The sequence below is a fragment of the Rhinatrema bivittatum genome, chromosome 1 (genome assembly GCF_901001135.1).
Source record: "Rhinatrema bivittatum chromosome 1, aRhiBiv1.1, whole genome shotgun sequence".
Lineage (NCBI taxonomy): Eukaryota > Metazoa > Chordata > Amphibia > Gymnophiona > Rhinatrematidae > Rhinatrema > Rhinatrema bivittatum.
In genome coordinates, this window is record NC_042615.1 from 649,451,308 (window position 1) to 649,473,828 (window position 22,521).

A 22,521-nucleotide genomic window follows, 5' to 3' on the forward strand; every position below is an offset into this window, starting at 1 on the left:
TATTTGTTAGTCATAATACCAATCAAAATATAAAATTTAAAAAAAAACATACACTTTAAATATCCCTACTTCTTACAACTCAAATACAAATCAATCATAACAAGAAAATCATGATGACCAACACAAGAACTTAGAACCATAACAGTTAATACAAGAAAATCTTGAAACCTACAACCTATAAAAAAAAAAAAGTGCAGAATACTTTGGAGAGTAATGCAGTCTATGCACACTCCTGTAGATCATTCAACGTCAGCAAAATCTTGCCTGAATAACTAGGGTTGATCTTTTTCCTAAATTTACTGTAGTTAGTTTCTAATTGAGTTTCTAAAGTTAACAAAAATTCCACAGTGAGTGGAGAAGTGCGTCTGGAGATTTCCAGTCTGATCTCTGAGGGCAATGTCTGGTCACCTGAACACAATAGTCTTGTTGGCTGGTAAGGTGCCAATATCTTATGAAGATATAGTGGTAGGACTCTAAGTGATGCCTTAAATACAAAACATAAGAAGATTTTAATCTTAATCTGGTTTACTATAGAGAGCCAGTGAAAGTTCACCAGTGGTGAAAATCACGTTTTTCCCTCCAATAATCAACTTTGCAGATTAATTTTGAACTGTAAATGTTTAATTGAACCCAAAGCCAGGTCCTAAAAGGAGTATTAAATAATCCAATATTGATAAAACAAGAGCATGAATCAAAGTTTACATATCATGCATCTCTAAAAAAGATTTCTGTTAGCTGATATGCCTTAAAAAATAAAAAAATCACCATACAAGAGGAAAAATTTGGCTCAGGAATGTTAGATTGGAATCAATTTGAACATGAAGAGCAGTTACTACAGTATTCTTTGGAATTTCTAGTCCTGCAAATCAGTTTTTTCCTGTCTACCCAAAATGCCTTGAATTTAGATGGATTCATGCTTGGCTTGTACTAGTCAGCCACAGGGTGATCTGGTCAAGGCAGCTATTCAAGTTCCTCACACCACTTTACAATTTGAATCAAAAAGTACCTGTATATTGTCATCATAAAAATAGCAACTCAGACTCCGATGCCAATGGAGCTAAAAAAATACCGAATAATAATCAGGCCAGCATCGATCCCAATGGAACACCACATGAAAGTTTCCTATACTCGGATACTTTGAGCGCCAGTTAACCTGAAACATGTAACCTATAGAAAAGCCTCAAACCAGATCAAATCATCAAGTTGCTTTGAGATGGACCTATAACTAATTGGATCCTCAATATCCAATGACGCTTTTTTCACGAGAGGTCGCACAATGACCTTTCAGTTTAGGAAGAAGATAACCCCTTGGTTAGACTAGAGCATATCTCTTCTCTTCATTCACAAAGTCTTGAGGATGTGAATGAAGAGAAGAGGCCTGGGGGTGGCTTGCGGGAATGACGGCTACTACCTGGTGATTAATACCATTATTCAATAAACATACACACGGTTAATGCGATTCCAACATTGCTCTATGCTTCAACGGCAAGAGGAAGTGTGGGACAAAGGATTTGCATTCACAAATAAGCATGGGAGTAGCTTGCTTATTGTGGCAGTTACTACCCCAAATCAATTAAGCCTGATACTTAACTTTGAATACATATATAGCGCAGCTCACTGCTTCAATGGCAGGGGGAAATGAAGATAAGAGGATGTACATTCAGACAACTACCAACAAGGTCTGAATTGCATAGTCTGGGTAAACAAATAAGCGTGAGAGTAGCTTGCTTATTGCAGCAGTCACTATCCCTAACTAATTGGGCTTGATACTTCATTTTTATGCAGCTCCAGCACTGCTCTCTACATCAATGGCAGGGGTGGAAGGAAATTAGAACCAAAACGTTACCAATAAGTGCCCTGACCTCAGCGGTCAAAGTAACATAAGTAAGAGAAAAATAACTGTGAAAGCTTGCTGGGCAGACTGGATGGGCCGTTTGGTCTTCTTCTGCCTTCATTTCTATGTATCTAGGAATTCTGCACTCTGAATGAAAATCTTTTGCAAATCACATCCTTCTCTCTAGAAAGTGGATCTACTGAGGACAGGGGAAATTCTGTCTGAATTCTCAATACCTTTTTTTTTTTTTAAAGAAAAAAAAAAGACAGCAAATCTCAGCTGAGCAGAGTCATTCTAACAAGAAATAATGGAGGTCAATATTCAGTTGCCATACAGCTGTGCTAGGTAGTCAGTTATACATAACTGGCTAACTAGTGGTGCATACTCAGCAGCACAGCCACACCACTGAATACATCAGCTATTTCAAAGTTAGCTGTTATGTATAACCCCACTTTCTGCGCATAATTATTGCATTGGCCCCAAAAGGAGCTATTCCATCCCCTTTATCAATTTTGTTGCACGTTTTCTAGTTCTGCTCTAATTGTGAGATTGTGTGCATTTCTGGTCACCTGATCAAGGTGCAGTCGTACCACAGATCGATACAGAAGCCTGACATTCTCCATTTCTTCCTGAATCATTCCAAACATTCTACTTACAGAGATGGGTTGTGCTTTAAGACTGGAAGCTGAGTTCTTTATGGGTCTGACAGTTGATTTTTTTTTGATTGTAAATATTACTCCCTTATCATAAAGCCTGGGGGTAACTGCACAGAGACTATCCTTAAGAATACACATTATAGGCACACAGATTAAAAAACTTTAACCCTCTATTTCTTTTGCAAATTTTAAAACACACTCCTTCCCAAGCAAACTAATACTCAAGTCCTGCTGACCCCACCAACAGATTCAGCTTCTGTTATCAGCGCTCTCTCAAGACCCCCTATTGCCAACAAGTGCCTAATAAGTAAAACAACCTTATCCACAGGCACGGTGTAGTAGGCAGAGCTCTGCAGTTGTAGTTTTACAAGTATTTTTTTGTTAAGGACATAAAATCACACCTGCCCATCCCACTGCTCTCTCTTACTTAAACTCTTAAGAAGCCCCAATCCTTGACGCTTTTGTCCTCAATTATTCCCTCCTATACTCCATCCAGGTTAGTTTTTTACCCCAATCATAGCCTCTTTGTTAACTTAAAACGTATTTGGTTTTTGTCACTAGTTCATAAACCCCCAAGAAGCAGGGACAGTCTCTTATGTGTTTCTCTATACAGCGCTGTGTACATTTATTATGTGCTATGCAAAGGATAACAATAATCCTAAAATCCCCAACTCCTCAATCTGACTAAATGAGAGCCCCGAAAGCCTAGAACTGGGCACTTTTTTGTATTACCTTACTGGCACTGTCTAATTCAACTGGTTAGGGATGACTTCTCGTGACTCATCTGTGATTTGGCTTGAGAAATTCATCTCAGAATTATCAAATCATCAGAAATTCATACATAAACAAAAAGTATCTTCAGTAAGACTCTCACCCTCCCATGACTATTTTGAAAGCAGAAAAAACGGGTTTTTTTGCAATTTGGTCTTTTGCGCAAGGGAGAAACATGGCAATCTGTTTTGAAGACAGGCCCTGTCATTTTTTTCTCCCGGCCCTGAAACAAGTCCTGCTGGATCTAGTTAATACCATAAATACGGTCTTTCGTGGACCAGTGCAATGGCCCATCAGCAGTGCTAACACCACATGACACCCCGCAGAAAGTCAGAACTTGACCACCTCCTCCTTATTTGCAGTTCTTAATGCTCCCTTCTTTATCTTGAAAACCAGACTTGATCATGAACTGTGAGATGCAAAGTTGAAAACCAAAACATCTCTGAATATGGGTTCAAGTGGCAAATGTCCAAATATTTATTAGATTAAAATTTTGTTTTCTGCAATATGACTTCCATATTTTCTCAGAATTTCTTTTGATCTCCCCTCCTAATATCCCAGTCCCAATTGAGCCCTGTCACGGTCAGTTGTCCTGTAGTTTAGCTTTCATGATCGCTAGAGGGCCTCAAAGCCTAGCCAGGAGTACCAGAATTTGAAGATATCCAGAAATAAATTGGGGTGGCTTAACTGGTTGTAGATTGTAAGCAAAACAGATGTCTCACCCCAGCATTTTAACTCATTCCAAAATATTTGAGGAGTTCCTCACATCATAAATTTTAAAGTAGCTGATGAAGAGCAAAACTAACTCATCTGACTGAATGTTATTACTAGGTGACAACACTATTTTCAAGTTATTTTTGTTTTGAAGTTGGCACACTGACCTGCTGATTTAAATTAGAAAATCAGGTTACTATTTACACTATGTTAAAAATAGCTCACAAATAGTGACCTCAGTTTTCAGTTTTGGGGTTTGTTTTAAAAAAAAAATTGGCTGGGAATTTCAGTTTAACAAAAAAAAAAAAAAAATGATGCATGGAAAAATGACTTTTCTACTGTATGTTATAACAAAGTCATTTTTCCACAGATATTTGGATTTTTCTAAAGAAATTCCCAGGAAAAAAATAAATAAAAACTAAAATAAAAAGGTCCCTAATAAAAAAAAAAAAGAAAAAAAGAGTAGTTCTGTGTAACTACACAAAAAGAAGTAGTACAGTCAATCTTGTAACATTTTTTAAATATAATTCTTTATAACTATAATTGCATACAATAGTAATGTTTTAATCAGTACCATGAATTCTATTTTAAAAAGCCTCATAAACCCTCTATGTGATGGCTCTATCTTTATATTTGTGAACCAATTAGTATAAGAATATTTTATATAAAACAGAAAGATAAATACATTTAATGTTATGCAGTAATACAAAAAATTGTTTCATTTAAAAAAAAGAAAAGAAACAGTGTCTATTCTTATTTTTATATTCAACCATCGCTTATGTAACTACATAAGTTATTGTATATTCTCCAAGGACAAGCAGGATGGCAGTCTTCACACATGGGTGACATCAGATGGAGCCCGGCCCAGAACTTTGATCTCTAAGATTCTAGAGCTTTCAAACATGCCCTACTGAGCATGTGCAGCTGTAGTTATTACCCTGCCCACTAGGCAGAGTCCCTCAGTCTCTTTTCTACCATGGAACCATGTGGTCACGGTATTCAGCTTTGCTCTCTCCTCACAGTTTTTGTTTTGATTTTTTGTGGAGCTGCAGCTGTTTTTCTATTCCTTTTCCTTACAGTAGTTTTTATTTTTATTTTCTCTCTTCCTTTCAACTTTCTGCCAGCCCGGGCCTTAGTCACTGTGCAGTCTGACAGAGTCCAATTCCTTAATAAATAAATACTGCATCTGCAGTTTAGTTTCTGTCTCCTCTTCTTGCTCTTTTTTCTTTTGCCTTTGTCTGGTGCTGTCAGGACTGACAGAATGCAGTCCATGGGTGATCAGTGTAGGCCACTGAGCCTGGGGACTTACCTGAGTTCTATGTTGGTTCACTGATCAATTGGCATCAATGGAGGCTCAGACAGTGAAGGGATTGAGGACCACACCATTCCTGGGGGGGGGGGGGGGGGGGGGAAGAGAGATCATCCTCCCCACATTCTAAGAAATTAGTCTCCATGGGCAGGGGCCCTCAACAACATGGCAGTGCAGTCTCCTTGTGAGAGAAGGTGAGCAGGAGCCTGGGCAAGCAGTGTTTCAGTGAACTGATGGTCTGACACATCAATGTTAGGACTGCATGGGGGACCAGGACTGCCACAGAATGCCATGGTCACCCTTGATGCCATCGAGGTGGGGGGCAACTTCAATGCCATTGAGGTGCGTGATCGCCCTCAACGCCATAAGGGCTATCAACCGTGGGTGCCGCCAAGTGCTGTGCACACCATTGATTACCCTGGCTGAGGACGGAAGCCCGTTCGTGTCATAGATGTCTGCAAACACCATCATGCGCCATAGATGCCATTGAGCGCCTTGTGCTCTCGATGCACCAGAGGAACAGCATCAACCTGAACATCATGGACCTCGATGCAGTGACACCAACTCGAGTGTTGCAATCTGGACCACATCAGGGACCAGGATATCATTAAGTGCCATGGTCACCCTCAACACCATCGGAGCCCCCTCTATGCTATCAATGTGAGTGGCCGCTCTCGAGGACTTTGAGCACCATTGAGGTTATTGGCAGCGTTTCCCAGCAAAACCATTTGTGGCTGCTCTTAATGTTTAGCACCAATCACCACCAGGATCTCCTTCGAGTGCCTGGTTGCCCTCGAGGCCGTCAACCTTTGCGACTTCTGAGAGTCATCAAGTGCCATGGAAGCCCTCAGCTGACAGGGGCTTTGGGCCTGGGGCGACTGCAGCGCAGTTGAGTTTCGGGGTTGCCATCAGCCTGAGGCATCCTGGAGCGCAGAAGCATCCAGGGTGCACCATGGTCTGTGCTCTCAAGGTTATCGAGCACTGGGAGGTGTGGCCCTTTTGCAGTGTCTGGGACACCAAGGGGCATCAAGGTGTGCCATCAATGGCATAAGGCCATCAGGTACCCTGAGCTGCCGTACAGTGCCAAAGGCACTGGCGTCCTGGGGTATCGGAGGCCCCATGGGGTTTCAAGCAACTTGGGTGCTGCCAAGTGCCGGAATTATTGTTGAGGCTAACATCAGCCATAAGCATTAGGCATGGACGCCATTTTCGCCTGCAGCATCAACACCCTCGGAGGCATGGCTGAACCGAGGGGTAACAGTCATCATCAGTTCCTTTGGGCACTGATGCAATGTGTCAGTGGCACAGGGCACCCGGTGGTGCATGGGTGCCAAGAGCCTCCACTGTCAAGCACTGTGTGAGTCATCAGTACCGCCGAACCATCAACACCTTCAGACACCAGTCTCCATCTGTGCTAACCCTTGGACATTTTCGGCAGTTTGCAAGTCATCAGAGCATTTTGGGCACTGTGGACACCATGGGTGCCATCCAGTTGTCAATGTCTGAAGGCACCTGGGGTGTTATCGATAGCATGGCATGCTGAGCACTTGTGGCACGTTCAAGCGCTGGAGCCCTGGGCCCTGCATCATTTGTGCCATAGATGTGATCCATCGCTTGTGAGCGCTGAGAGTGCTATTGACACCAGGGGCGCTGTTGCCACTATGGGCACTAGTGGACATGGTCTGATGCCCCAGGGCACCACAGGCATTGGTGACTATGGGCTTCCCTTCTGCTGTTATGTGACATGAAGGGCAGTGAGCCATTCACGACCCCGATTCAGGGACTGCAATCAGTCTCTTGGAGAGTTGTCAGGTACCGTGGGTACCACAGGGGCATTGCTGCCCATCACCAGGGACTGCCACAGTCAAAACCCCAATGGCACTTGGGATGCTGTTATCACACTGTACATGCTGACTCCATTAGGAGTTAATGCAACAGTGGAGTGCATCATGCATGGACAGATATGGCAGCAGTCGTCTACTACTCCAAGCACATCAGGCACTGTTGGTGCCACGCACAACCATGCCAGAGATAGTGGGACCGCCATTGCCATATCAATGTATCAGTTTCCTCATCTGTTTCGCACCTTAGGGTGCAATGGGACACTAGTGAAGAGAGTGCCATTACACACTCTTGGATGGCTTTTTTGAAGTTCACAGCCACAGACTAAAAAGGTAATGCTCGCTCACTCCTGTGCCATGGGATTCTACCCATAAGCAAGGCAATGGGGTGCATAATTGAGCCGCCATTCACAGGATGGGGTACCACTGCACGAGTACTGGTCATCATGCTTTTAAAAGCAGAGGGCGCTATTCTTCCAGTTGCCCTCTAGTGTAAGTGTGCGTGTGTGTTTCCCTGATGGCAAGCACAACAGGTTGTGCACTGCTGCCACAAGAATGATGTAGACTGTGCTCCTGGTCAAACCACTAAGGGTGTGAATACTAGGAGGGTAGTGTCTGGACTCTTTCCATCCCATAGGTTGAGAGACATATTCCTCTTCTTTCCCATGCTAGCTTATGTTTAATCCCCTGGCGGGGGGGGGGGGAAGAATCTCTGGGGCTCTGTCCCTTGCAGGTCCATCGCCAAACTGGAACCTCAATTCTTTTGAATCAGTGCATCTCCTTGCAGGCCAAGACCTGCAGGCATTGAGGGGTCGGCAGCAGCATTCTTGCTGGCCAGTGGATTACTGTGATGGCTTACCCCGTTTGACTGGGTGGCCGCCTGCAGATGATTTGGTCGCTTATGAACTCCGTGATCAATAACAGTAACCCACTCTCCCTTCGAGAATAGGAAGGTTTTTCAGGATCGGAATGGCCCTGATTCCCATTGCTTTCTTGTCACTTTGGAAAGGAGAAATACAACTGGGTTTCCAGAGGCAACCCTTATGGGTTTCCCCTTGGATGCCAGGTTGTCCACCCCTACAACTGGTGGTCCTCGTTCTGTTTCCCAAGAAAGGGATTTCACTACCTCTGAGTTGCGGTCACTATCAGTTTCCTGCAGGATCTGAGAGCAGGTCAGGCATTAACGCTCTTTCCTATGACATCCTAAGGCACAGCAGGTCTTTTTCGCAAGGGAGTTATTCCAGATTTGGTCTCCCCATTGTATCCTGGGGTCTCCCCTTCTGCATAACTCCCCAGTGAGGATTAGAAGTTTCTCACATGAGGGAGTCACTCTTTGATAGCCGAAGAGCACAATGTGCAGTTTTCGCAGATGACCACTCTCACCAGTCATTCTTGCATGCGGGACCCTACTTCAGTGAGGAGCATTCTAGTCTATTTGCATCCCAACTTGCAGGCATGCCTTTCAACCTCTCACTATATCATAGCAGCATGAGTTAGGGGATGAGGGCCTCCTCAAAGGTGCTACACTTTTGTTGCAGTGGCTTGCAAGTTATACCTCCCCCCTTTTAGGGTTACCCCTGTCTACGGGCAGGGAGGTCCTTGTTCATGCAATCATTGTTCCACTTACTGGACCACATGATTCCTTGGAGAAAGTATACTTAATCATGGCCTTGAATACTGATACCTAGGCCAGGCTGTTGGGAGACTACCCAACAGCCTTACACCTTTCAGTTTGCCAGATTGGTAAAGAAATCCATTTTTAAAGGGGTTTGCACTTGCAGCATCCCTGCTTTCTCTCTCTTGGTGGAGAGTTTCGGGATTACTTCTCCAGGAGATTCGCTCTCATTTTTGGCTGTTCCTAGCATGCTGAGAGATCTACCTCAGTGTAACTCCCTACTGGAATTAGTCCTGAGCTCTTTGGTTGGGGTTAATAATTACAGCCTATCAGCTTTATCTTATCCCTGCAGCCCTGGGGTCTGCCTCCTTGCGTTTTTCGCTCCTTCCAACATCCAGTTGGAATGTTGTCGGGGAGGGGGGGGAGAGGGAGGAGAGAAGCTATGGCATTCATGTTATATCTTAGGTATACCTGTAGAGAACGCTATGCCACTTTTCCCTGTTTTTTTTTCACTTGGTTCTGGCCAGTTCTGCTTTTAGTTTTTCATACTTCATTGGGTTGACCAAAGTGTCTCCCAGTGGACAGGATGGATAGGCGTACCCTTGACAGGGTGGAGCATGGGTGAGCTTCAGAGGTCTAGCTTAATTCCGTACTCAGTGGTTTTGGGCCAGTGATCCTGTTTCAGAGATTGCTTTTCATCCCCTGACACTCTTGGATATCTGTCCTGGGTGGTCAGATCTATCTGATACTTTGGCAGGTAAGGTCTGCCACAGACCTGGCCATTATTGCTGCTTCTTCTTCCAAGTGTTGCTTGGGCTTTTCTGCTCAGGGTCTATCAGCATCATTGCGTGCACTTCTGCAAATGCATTCAGTCCTTCAGATGCTAGTGGACCACAGTTTTTTTTTCTGGAGGGCTTTCTGGCCAGAGCTTGTTTTTTGGTGGTCTTGGGACACCGAAGGAAACTGTGCTGTCTTCGTCCAAGAGTTCTTCTCTTGGTTGATTCTCTAGGCCTTTTCCTCTATCCAGAAGGAACTAGACCTACTTTGCTTGTCAGGGTTCGCTGATCCAAAACCTTGACTGTAATAGTCCCATGAGGCAAAGTATGCTTCTCACTGGACTTCACATCACACTCCAGCTTTAGGCACCTCTGCTACATACCGGGTATTTGTGTCTCAGTCTGTCCTATGGTTTTCTTTTTGTAGAGCCCAACTCTTTTCTCGCCTAGACCTGTTTTTGAAGAAAAGTTGTGCTTTCAGTACTATGAGGGTCCCTGCTATGTCCTGTGCTGGCAGCCTACAGCTTGGGTATCACCCATGTCTGAGGATTGCCATTCTGCTTGTCCTTGGAGAAAGCAGATTTGTTTATTCGTAACAGGTATTCTCCAAGGACAGCAAGGTGCCAGTCCTCATGAAACCCACCCACCTCCCCTGGGAATTTTTTCCATGTATTAGCTATATCATGGACTGAGGGACTCTGCCTAGGGAACAGGGTGATAACTACAGCTGCACATGCTCAGTAGGGCACGTTTGAAAGCTCTAGAATCTTTGAGATCAAAGGTCCGGGCTGGGCTCCATCCACTGTCACCCATCCTGTTGTCCTAGGATAAGTATCTTTAAGCAATGCATTCACCAATTAGAATTAAATCATAAATAAATGTCACTTTTCAAAATCCCATGGGCAAGTGACTTTCTCACATTCAGTTGCTTCTCCTACCATCACACCCTGGACCTCTTTCTATCTGGATTTGAGATCACAAGACTAGAATGTTTTTCTTCTGTGTAGTCAATGTTCTTTTGTTCATTGCAAATTAAGGTTTCTCCTAATCCTCCTGGATCAAAGTGTTATTGCTGATACCAATGACAACATACTCTCAGAGATCACCTTCAGATCCAGATTCTAACAACTTTTTCTATGGTTGGGTCAAACACTATTCCTTAGAACGTAAGATTTGCATTACTGGGTCAGATCAAGGGTCCATCAAGCCCAGTATCTTGTGTCCAACAGTGGCCTACCAAGTCATAAGTACCTGGCAAGTACACAAACATTAAATTAATAGATCCCAAGCTACTAATTCTTATTGATTGATTAATAGCAGTTTATGGACTTCTGCTCTAGGAACTTATCCAAACTTTTTTTTAAACCCAGCTATATTAACTGCCGTAACCACATCCTGTGGCAATAAATTCCAGAGATTAATTAAGTGTTGAATGAAAAAGAATTTTCTCCGATTTGTTTTAAATGACCTACTTGCTAACTTCATGGATGCCCCCTTATAATATCCGTAAAAGTTAATAAGAGATTCACATCCTTTCATGATTTTATATACCTCTATCATATCCTCACTCAGCCATTTCTTCTCCAAGCTGAACAGCCCTAACCTCCTTAGCCTTTCCTCCTAGGGGAGCTGTTCCATCCCCTTTATCATTTTGGTCACACTTCTCTGTACTTTCTCTAGTGCACTTATATCTTTTTTGAGATGTGGCAACCAGGGCTCTATTGTTAGGTCTTTGCTTTTTTCTATCCATATCATCCCCTTCTACCCTTTGGTTACTTAGTTGCCATTATCAAGATTTATTATAGACAAAATTGTACTATAACACGTCATCTCTTTCATTGACACAACCCTTACATTTTATTCAGCAGCCTATACCATTATCAACTCTTAACTCTGCACATTCCCACTCCTTCCCTTCCCCATCCCCTGACACCCTATCTATTTCGTAACCAAGTCATATTGTATATATTGTATATAGGTTATATGCTACAAATTTATATTCACATTTACTTGTATTCAACTATTACAAAGTTTTTTATTTCAATTGTTTAATTAATTGTTATCTTGTTACAATGTAAAATAGGGCAGATCTCGCCCTATTCAATCTGTTACCTGGAAACCGATGTGATATCTCGATCGAATGTCGGTATACAAAAGAAATAAATAAATAAAATTAATATCTTGCAGCTATGGTTATCCAAGACAAAAAAAGAAGTTGACTTCCTGGGTAAGAACAGTAATAACTTTTCTATTTCACATGAACCTCTTCCTTGATATTTTATACCTCAGATATAAAAACTGCCTTCTATTACCTCCATTGTCCACACATAGTGCACACAAGAAATCCTGATGTTTGCATTATACTGGTTCATAGTGCACAAATTTGAACTTTGCTTATAAAACGTTGCCCAAAACACATTTGTGTGTGCACAGTGTCTTTCAAAAATTTAAGAGAACATTATGAAATCCTCCATGGAATTGCAACTACATACCTTTCTTAGCTAATATTTTTTCAGTTCCTCAATACTCCATCCTTCTACCTCAATACTCTTTCTCCGCCACTGAAATAGCTTGCCTCTATCTGTGTGACTGATGCTCCCACCCATGCCTTTGATTTTTTTACCTCACTTCTCCAGTGCACCCTCTTTTGCCGTGTGTGCAGAGGTCACGACCTCTGTGTGCTTGCACATGCGCACAGTTTAGAGGGAACAGTCTTTTGAAGCCTACTTGGGCAGTTTTATTTGCGACTGGCTTCTAACAGTTATGTCCCCCTTCATCAGGTCAAATGGACTAACAAAGAGCCACACCTCTTTATCTAGATACTGAAAGAGAAAGAGAACCATGTGCATTATCCACGGATATGACATTTTTTATTTTTTTTTGTAGTGTAATTACTAGCTGAATGGCAGCATTTTCAGCTTATGGAAGCCATTGAGAAAAGAATAGCTGTAGTCAGGTTGGAAGACACAGAAGCCTCTGTGAGTGAGCATTTCAGTAGAGGAAGATTCTAGATTCTGGTGATGTAGACAATGGAGTTGATAGAAGGCTGTTTATTTTTATATCAGAGGTATAAAATATCAAGAAAGAGGTTCATGTGAGTTAGAAAAGTTAGTTTTTAGGAAAAAAAACAAAAAAAAAAACCCAAAACTGTTCTTACCCAGGAAGTCAGCTTTTTTTTTTTGTCTTGGATACCCAAAACTGCAAGACATTAATGCAGAGTTGAACATTGATAATAGTGTAATACAGATCTGCATACCAATAGCTCTAACAACTGTCAACATGTATACAATACTGCATTGCTCACAGAGACTGCATATATTTGTATGAAATCTGATTCTGAAAATTGTTAGGGACTTTATCTAGCCATTTCTAGAAAGTAGCAATCACTGAAGATATTGAAAGTACAAGTAAGATAAACATGCTTGTTTGTTCTGATTATACAAAAACCAATACAGAAAAATCACAAAAAATGACAACCAGCTAGACAGCAGTCTGTTCCATTCAGTTTGTGATAGAGTTTTAGAAATAATGGATTCTACAGCCATACAGTGTGTAAATAAACAAAAGATTCGTCTGAGACACAACTGCATGTTATGTTATTTCAACTATAAAAATCATGACTAGGCCATTCTGGAAATATGAACTAGATTCCTGAAGCTGACTGCTGCTCACTGGACTGCCAGAGGCATTCACAGCCCCCGAAGGACCAGAGTCTCCATCATCCCACAACAAACAGTACTGATGAGTGTGTTCAGGGCATGCACATTCCTAGTTCCAAAGGGCATCCTGCAGAGAGGATGGGTTCCAGAAAATGAGGGGGAAAACGTGGGCCGATACAAATAAAAGCTTCTGGTACCTCACTGTCAGACCCCCTTCCCTTTATTAAAAAGCAGCGAAGAATCTGGAGGGCAGGTTCCTACTAGGCTAACAGTTCAAGAGTATACAAAGGCATAAAAAAAGCACATAAACAAAAACCACCACCACTGTAAAACTAAATAGTTTCTAAACTCCAGTATCTTGCTTCTAGTTACTGTTACCTGGCTTTTCATTAAGTATGAAATGTATTAGTCACAAAACTATGTTGCTAAACATAATCCAAGCTTATTTGTATGCAAAATGTATACTTACTTCTGTTACTTCAGTTTCTTTCTTCTCCACTGGTTTGGAGGACTTTTTATCTCCATGCTTAAAAGAAAAACAAAATAGAATAATTTTTATCATCAGTGGATATAAAATGAATTAAATCTTATTTGAGAAGTAACAGGTTTTTCATGGTTATAGCTGATTAAAAAAGAATCATACTTCTTTTTATCTCTTCTGGATTATATTATATAGCCTGTGGTAAGTAAATATGAAGACAACTGAACCTATTGGATTTATTTTTGATTACTCCAGCCATCACCTTGATTCTATGAGTGTATATAACAATATATATAAATTAAAATATTTAATTTTTTATGTAATGTTTATTAATTATTTTGCAAATATTGAAACATGCTGGGGCAGATTTTATAAATCTGCGCACACGCGTACTTTTGTTCGCACACCAGGCGCGTACAAGAGTACGCAGGATTTCAATAGATACGCGCGTAGCCGCGCGTATCCATTAAAATCCGGGGTCGGCGCGCGCAAGGCTGCCCAAAATCAGCAGCCTGCGCACGCCGAGCCGCACAGCCTGCCTCCATTCCCTCCGAGGCCGCTCCGAAATCAGAGCGGCCTCGGAGGGAACTTTCCTTCGCCCTTCCCCCACCTTCCCCTACCTAACCCCCCCCCCCCCCCCGGCCCTGTCTAAACCTCCCCCCTACCTCTATCATGAAAGTTACGCCTGCTCGAAGCAGGCGTAGCTTTGCACGCGCCAGGCCGGCTGCCACGCTCCATGTTCCGGTCCAGGGGCTGGTCCGGGGGCCGGTCACGCCCCCTGGCCAGAACCACGCCCCCAGACGCCTCCAAAACGCCGCGTCACTCCCGACACGCCCCCGAAATGCCGCATCACTCCCGACACGCCCCTCCATGCAAGCCCCGGGACTTACGTGCTTCCCAGGGCTTGCGCGCGCCGCCGAGCCTATGCAAAATAGGCTCGACGTGCACGGGGGGGGGGGGGGGGGTTTGGAGTAGATTTTCGGGGGTTTTCAAAGGGGTGTGCGCGTACCCCTTTGAAAATCTACCCCATAAAGTATACATATGCAAATATGAAATTCCAATTTTTGTTTAATTTAACACTATACCTTCTTTTTCATTTATTTAAATTACAAAGAATCAATTTTAAAGCATCCCACATATCTCAAATATACACAGTTACCCCACCAACACACCTGGCTCTCATGCAACTTTTTAAAAAAATCACAAGCGCACTTCACATACATATACACACACACTATACCCACATACATAATATTCTAAAATACTTGCAACAATGTAACCACCCAACTAACTACTCCCAAAAAGGACCCTCTTTTCTATGGCCTCTACTACTGTAGGATTATATTGGTTTTCATACAAAGGGGTTTCAATACTTCTGGGTTTTGTACCAGATAGATAAATCAACCATTTATATGGTTCCAGAACTTTGCAAAACAGATGTCTATTTTATTAATCTTTCTATATTCTCCTGTCAGAGCTAGAGCATGTTGCTGAATTACAATATTTAGGAAGAAGAAAATCTTGTAGACAACAAAAAAAGCATACTATTAATAAATGCAGGTCCCATGTCAAAACAACTCTTTACTCACACATACTAAACCATCTGGAAAGACTATGAATAATGATATACAGACATTTCGCGCTTGCCAAAAGTTGTTTTGTTTGTTTGGGGGGTTTTTGTGTGTTTGTTTTTTTTAAACTCTTGCCCATCTTTCCTCTCTCTTTAAAAATAGACATAACAACTTGTATATTAGTGTTCTTCATCCTGCATTAAAAGCTGTGTGATTTTATATGAGGCTTTGTTGGGCAGTTCTTGCCTCCCACCAGCACATGGCCTCTATGAGCTTCTTGGATAGTCTGGTTAGTTGTTCCAGCTCGAGGGCCCACACTTTCTACTGGCAGCCATTTTGTTCCTATTGGACACAGTTATTTTCCAGATTCAGTGTGTACTTTGCCAGAGCCTAATCCTTGTGTTTCATGTTCCCGTTTACTTCTAGCTTGTTTTGAGTATCCAGTCCTCTTGCAGTGATTCTACACTGTTTCTGTGGGTACCTTTGTATCTCCAAGATTTCCTGCAATGATCTTTCCTTGCTTTTATGGGTGCCTTTAAAATCACCAGGTTTGGGTTCTTCATGGTCTTAGTGTGTGCCTTCTGTTTCCTGTTGTTCCTCTACAAGTCCTGCCAGCTGCCAGCACCTGATTGCTCAACCCAAGGGGAAAGCAGCCATTTCAGGCAGATGTCCTGCCCTTAACTGCCTGCTCTTGGTTTTGGAGTCACACCTCCAGCAGAATACGTCACTACATCATGCTTTGGCGAAATAGACTCCATAGAGCTTGGCTGGATTTTTACTGACTTTCACCCTTGCCTGTCCTATTAGTCTTGTCAAAGTTTTGCTACTTCAAAAAAAAAAAAAAAAAAAAGTCAGAATAGTAAGAATTCTTTCATTACTGAAAGCTTTGGATTGCAGTTTAGCAAGAAACCAGGAGTGTGCACCTGTGATGTCTGCTTTAAGAATAATACAGTTACTGTTTGTGTGGTTTGCAAGCAATCTAATCCAAATAGGAGAAGTTCTGTAAAAGTAGTGCCAGCAACAAAAGAAAACAAACAACTCAGTTTTGCAGTTACAAAAATTGTCTCTCCCTATATCATTTACATTCACTAAAGTGGCCACCCATCTATGTCGATTTAGTCCAACTCTAATACCTGCAACCAGTGAAACTGGCTCCATTAGTTTCAGCATCTCCTCTCTGTTCCAGCTGTTTCAATTCCATGTCTAGCTTCTCAAATTCCAGCAGCTCCAGTTCTAATTCCAGTAAATCCAGCTCTGGCTCCTGCTGTCTCTGCAACTCCAGTTCCTGCACCAAAGAGTCCATACTAGTTTCCTCAGGCACTCCAGATCCTACACCAGAGAAGCCTGGTTTTCAGTTGTTTCAGCAACTCCAGATCCTGTACCAGAAGATATAATTCCAGTTGTTCTGGTGACTCTGGTTGTGGTTTCGTTTCTCTCAATGATTCCAGTTCCTGCACCAGAGGAACTGGGTTCACTTGTTCCAGCAACTCCAGCTCCAATACCGGAGAGCCCAATTCCACTAGTCTCAATGACTCCAGATCCCCCATGGCAGGGTCTGGTTACAGTCATCTCTTCCATTTCATTTCTTGCTCATATCATGTTAGTGAGTCCAGGTCCAGTTCCAGCTGTCCCAACGGCAACTGTTCTAGAGAATATAACTGCAGATTCCCCAATTTCAGGCAAGCCATTTCTGGGCTTGATTCTGACCCCATCTCTATGTGGGGCTGCCTCCCTGAGATGGGTCTGGGATCTCTGAGTTCCTTAGACAGCATCTGGAGTCTGCCTTTCAGAGGAAGGTAATCAGAGTCCTTTTGGGCAGTTCTTGGCACCTGTCAGTAGAGGGGACTTGGTGAGCCTCTTGTACACTCTGGTTAGTCCTCCCAGCTTGGTTGCCCACAATTCCTGTTGGTGGCTCTCTTATTCCTGTTTTGACAGTGTTATATTTCAGGCTTACAGTCTGCACTTTGCCAGAGCTTGGTCCTTTTTTTTTTTTTTCATGTTCCTGTTTGGTTGTAAATTGCTTTGTGTCTGCAGCATTTCCTACAGTGCTCATGCTCTGTTTCTGTGGGTGCCTTTGTATCTTACTGTGTGCCTTGTGTTTCCAGTTGCTCCTCTCCAAGTCCTGCCAGCCACCGGCACCTCAGGGCCCAACCCGGAGGGAAGGTGTCCAACGCAGGCAGAAGATATCTTGCCTTTACTCCAGTTAGAACGCTCCAGTCTCGCTCTGTATACGGCCTGCTCATGGCTTTGGGGAAGGGAGATGTCACATCTGAAAGACTATGCAGTCACATTTTGCCATCAAATTTGGTCCTTTCATTACTGATACTTTGCTATAAAAAATATAAAAAAACAACCCTATTTGTATGGCTTTGTACCATGCTTTGCTTTCTTTTCTACAATGGCTAGAGTATTTCTCTGTAAAAAGAATTGTGATTACTGTGTTAGATCTGTAGAATTAAGGGTCAAACAAAGATGAAGATAAATTTTTCTTGGACTAACTTATTAGATATGCAACTAACTTGTGAGCGTTCTCCTCTTCATTATGTCGGTGAAGAAACAGCACAGTTATACTGAGTGTAAATAGTACAAAGTCATCTTAAGTCTTAGGCTGTCTGTATTTGCCATTACAGTTTAGCAAAGAGAAGGGCGAGGGCAGGTGGGATTTGATAGAGGTGATGAGATTATCAAAAGAGCATTTCCTACAGTATGCTACATTGAGAAAACAATACAAAAAAAATAAGGACAGGAATTAATCATCATCATGGACAAACATTACACAGAAACAAAACAGATTGGCAGCACAGCAGCTGAACACCTCTCAAAAAGGAAGAGCACCACTCCCTTAACCTCAGGATCAGCCTACTTGAAAGGAAATGTAGGATTTTGCAAGAGGGAAAGCATTTGAAATTAGGATAGCAAGCATGTTGAAACAAAACACTAGGAACAAATCAGGCCATTCTCTCTCTCATTCATTAGGCTCTTTCAAATGTAAAATTTTACTGTCATTGCCCCCTCCCTTTACTGAGCTGTAATGGCATATGCAGGCAGTTTAAGCCCTAGATGACTCTGTACTACTTACACCCAATGTAACTGTGCAGTTTCTTCACTGACTAACAGCAGATAACTCTTGAAAGCCAGTCACAGATGTACTGTTAGTCCAATAAAAAGGTATCACGTCCCACTTCTTTGTCAACTCTTAATTCAGTCAAAAGACAAAGGATGTTCATTTAGATTTATCTATTTGCACATTACTAGCAAATCTAGGAATGAATTACTTCCTATATGCAGACGACATACAATTCTACATCCCTTTTGACAAAACATTCGGAAAAACAACAGAGTCTCTGTCAACATACATGAAGACCATTCAACAAAAACTCTCTCAAATGAAACTAACTCTAACTCCCCCCCCCCAAAAAAAAAACCCGAAATTGTTTGGCTGTGGAGAGATAACAAGATTATCAAACCACCAACCCTAAACCTAGGAATTACCAATATTATTACTCCATCAGATGAAGTACAAGACCTAGGAATTCAGATAGACAACTTCACTATGAAAAAGCATATAAACAAGTTAATTAAAACAGGATACTCCAAACTGAGAATATTACATTGACTAAAACCTCCATTAACAATACAAGACTTCCGCACTGTATTACAAACACTTATATCTCAAACTTAGACTACTGCAACTCACTTTTACTAGGTCTCCCCTCAAGTGTAATAAAACCACTACAGTTATTTCAAATTGCATCTGCAAGGCTCTTAATGAGGACAAGGAAATTTGAACACATCACTCCCTCGCTGATTAATCTACACTGGCTTCCTGTACAATCCAGAATTCATCACAAAGTGTTATCCCTAATTTTCCATATCATCAACAATAAAGATCCATGCTTATTAGGAGTGACACTTCAACCCTACACACCAAAGAGACCTAAGATTACAAAACAAAGGACTTCTAATGGTACCTTCCACTCGGAACACACACCTAACGCAAATAAGAGACTGAATGTTTTCAACAGCAGGCCCCAAGCTGTGAAACTCACTTTCAGATCCACTACACCAGATAACAGAAAGAAAGAATGTCAAGCATGAATTGAAAACATGGCTCTTCAGAAGGGCATACAATCTATCGTAAATTGCCAATATGCTGATAATTGCAATGACAGTACCAGAGTCAATGCTAGATAAGCAAGCAATATATAAAGAATGATATAAATGCTATTGCTAAAAGAATTAGAATTTGTATTTACTGTTGTGTTGAACTAGAAAAGTATCAATATGAGCTAAATTATATAGTAGCTACTTTGATATCCTATGAACTAGAATATGTACTTGCTGTGGTGTTGAATTAGAAATTGAATGTGGACACAAAGTATATGATCGGAGACCATGAATATGAATGCTGCTACTGTAAACAGTTGTGATCTGCTTATGGAACGATGGTATATAAAAAACATCTAAATAAAGTGTCCTAATTCCATTGCGGCACAAATGATAACTGGTGATATACAGCCCGTTGCCCTTCAAAAGGCATGCACCTTTTAAAATCTACCCTTAGTGATTGATTTTAATAGGGGCGTGCGCGCATCCATGTGCTAGCGCTTTCCAGCGCGCACACATGGCTGTGCCAATTTTATAACATGCGTGCGCCATGGCTGCACGCATGTATGTGTGGCACGGGGGGGCTATTTTATAAGATTACACACAGCGACGCAATAGGGCCTCCCAGAGTTCCCTACCCATACTCCCTCCCTCTTCCCCTATACTATTTCTTCTCCTGTCTTTTGTTATTTTTGTTTTGTTGCTTACTGCTCCATTGGAGCAGAAGCAACATTCTATCCAGCTATGACTACCAAAATATTATGTTGCTATTAAGGTCCATACTCAAAAACAATCTTTTTCCCATTCTGTGTTTATGGAACTACAAACACAGGCCGATGTAATAAGACACGCATTAAAAACGCTCATATCGAGTGCTTGTTTTCTTTATGCATGCACAGCAACTTCTCCAGGGCACTCGATGCACTATCAAAACGAACCGCTGCGTTAAAAAGGACATGCTAGGGAAAAATTGCACATCCCTACTGCTCAAATGCATCAAGCGCTCAGGAGACAAGGCTGTGCATCGTAAAAAATAATCCTAGCAGGGCACAACAATATGATTTACAATAATTCAGCAAATACATCCAAATGCAATATAAAGCCAACATTTTCATACAAATTCTAATCTTACAATGTAGCTCCCCCTCCGTGCACAGACAGATGAAGCAGGTTATACACAGGAGTACACGAGCTGAAAGCAAAAGTGCACAGGAAAAGGGCTGACTGCTGCTCTGTCACAAACTCAACCCCTGCCAAGGGAGGGAAGGGGGGTCAGAAAAATCAGATGATCTCTGCATACTACAGGAAAAGAAATGGCTGATGAGGGAGATATGCAGCTGACATTGGGGAGACATTCTGGAGATGCGGGAATTATAGGAGGTGGAAGAGATATGGGTGATGCAGGCATATGGGAGAGAAGCACGTGATGTGGGAGATATAAGAGGTGGAAGAGAAGTATGTAAGGAGATCATCATGAAAAGTCCTCGGAATACAAGTGCCAATTTTATTTAAGTTGCAGCGCAGCTTCCACTTACGGAAACCATTGGTCCTTCTCATTTCCTTTACTTTTGCAATAACTTGGTCCTAAAAACCTACAGTACCTGAATGTAATCCGCTTTGAAGTGCTTAACAAAGTGTGAAAAGTGGAATATTAAAAAAAAAAAAAATCTAAATAAATAAATAAAAATACATACTCACGGAATGACCTAACTCCAGCCCCGGAGCTGGCGTTCTGTTTGCTGCATTAACAAGTGGCGCGTTGGGTGCCGGGGGGGTAATAGCTAATAGTCTCATCTACTTGGAATTTACATGTGATGAGTGTTGTCGGCTAAGCAGTTGTTTGGGCATGCTAATCTCCTTATTGCATTGGGTGCTAGTCTAGTGCATCCAAAACACGTGTAAAACTTGTGCACTAGGCTAGGCTCACTTTGTTGCCCTTATTGGGGGGGCTGATGTATCTACTACAACTTGTTTATTGCATTTCTATTAGACTGACTTAATACATTAGTAACTACCTTTCTATATGTAACCCCTGCTAAGGGCACATAAAATAAAGCGTTTTCCCCACCATAGAGCCTCAACATGCCTCCTTCGACCCTTCAATTCAGAATGCCTCTTTGTCAAACCCATGCCCTGGAATTAACAAAGCTAGTCTCACACGGTACAGCAGAACTGCAGCTTGTAACTATTTGATCTCATGAGGGTACCAGCAGTAAAAACTTGGTAGCAATCACAAAACAGAATGAGCCACTGGATCCTACTGCAGAACATCAGTCTTGGATAAAACAATCCCAAGCCCTTATAGCTACCCAGCTATTAGAAGTTCAGTTGCTCAAAAAAAAAAAATACATAAAAAGTATATCCTTTTTCCTAGTGCTTTGAAATAAGCTAATAGGGCTTAGCACATAGGAGTAATTCTTTGGCCCATCCGCATCCATAATAAAAGAAAGACCTTGATGTACATGAAGAACCAGCAGACCTTAATGATATTCTTATAATCCTGACCCTCTGAAAGCCAACTCTAAACTACACTAATGCTCCCAAGAATCTCCTCCTCCATTCAGAAACTCACTTTTATACACAGGGCTAAGATCCCTCTAGAGCAGGGATTCTCAACCCAGTCCTCAGGACATACCTGGCCAATCAGGTTTTCACGATATCCACAATGAATATACATGAGATGGATTTGCATGCACTCCCTCCATTATATGGAGGGAGTGCATTATCTCTCTCTCATGCATATTCATTGGGGATAACTTGGAAACCTGACTGGCGAAGTAGGCTCTGAGGACCAGGTTGAGAACTCCTGCTCTGCAGGTCAACCCCAACACCACACAACTTAAAGGCAAACAAATACCATCCTATCCTTCACAGTCATCCATCCATGACAATAATGGTAAAGGCTAAGTGAGTATTGGGGAAAGCGTGCATATGGACCAGAATTTAGCACCTGGGCCACACAGAGCTAATACTACTTCATCAGATCAGGGTAAAATGAGCAAAGGATGATGTTGCTTGAATATACAAGTAAATTATAGGTTGCACTACACCCTGCTGGTGGTGTCTGCTTTCAAAACTTAACAAGAGAGTTGTCAATCAGCATTTTTCAAGTTAGACTTGGAGTATCCCCATGCCAGTCTGGTTTACAGGATATCCACAATGGATAGGACTGGGATAAGTTTGCATA

General features: G+C 42.1%; 1 protein-coding gene across 3 annotated transcripts in view; it reads right to left on the reverse strand.

The window, feature by feature from the left end:
• CAST (calpastatin) overlaps positions 1–22,521 on the reverse strand; it is a 303,324-nt gene that overhangs the window by 242,601 nt on the left and 38,202 nt on the right. For 2 of the 3 annotated variants that reach the window (XM_029572924.1, XM_029572935.1), the window contains exon 2: positions 13,645–13,701. The exons of the other annotated variant lie outside the window; for it this stretch is intronic. In XM_029572924.1, the coding sequence (XP_029428784.1) occupies positions 13,645–13,701 (57 nt within the window). The remainder of the gene's footprint in view (positions 1–13,644; positions 13,702–22,521) is intronic. 3 annotated transcript variants of the gene reach the window in all.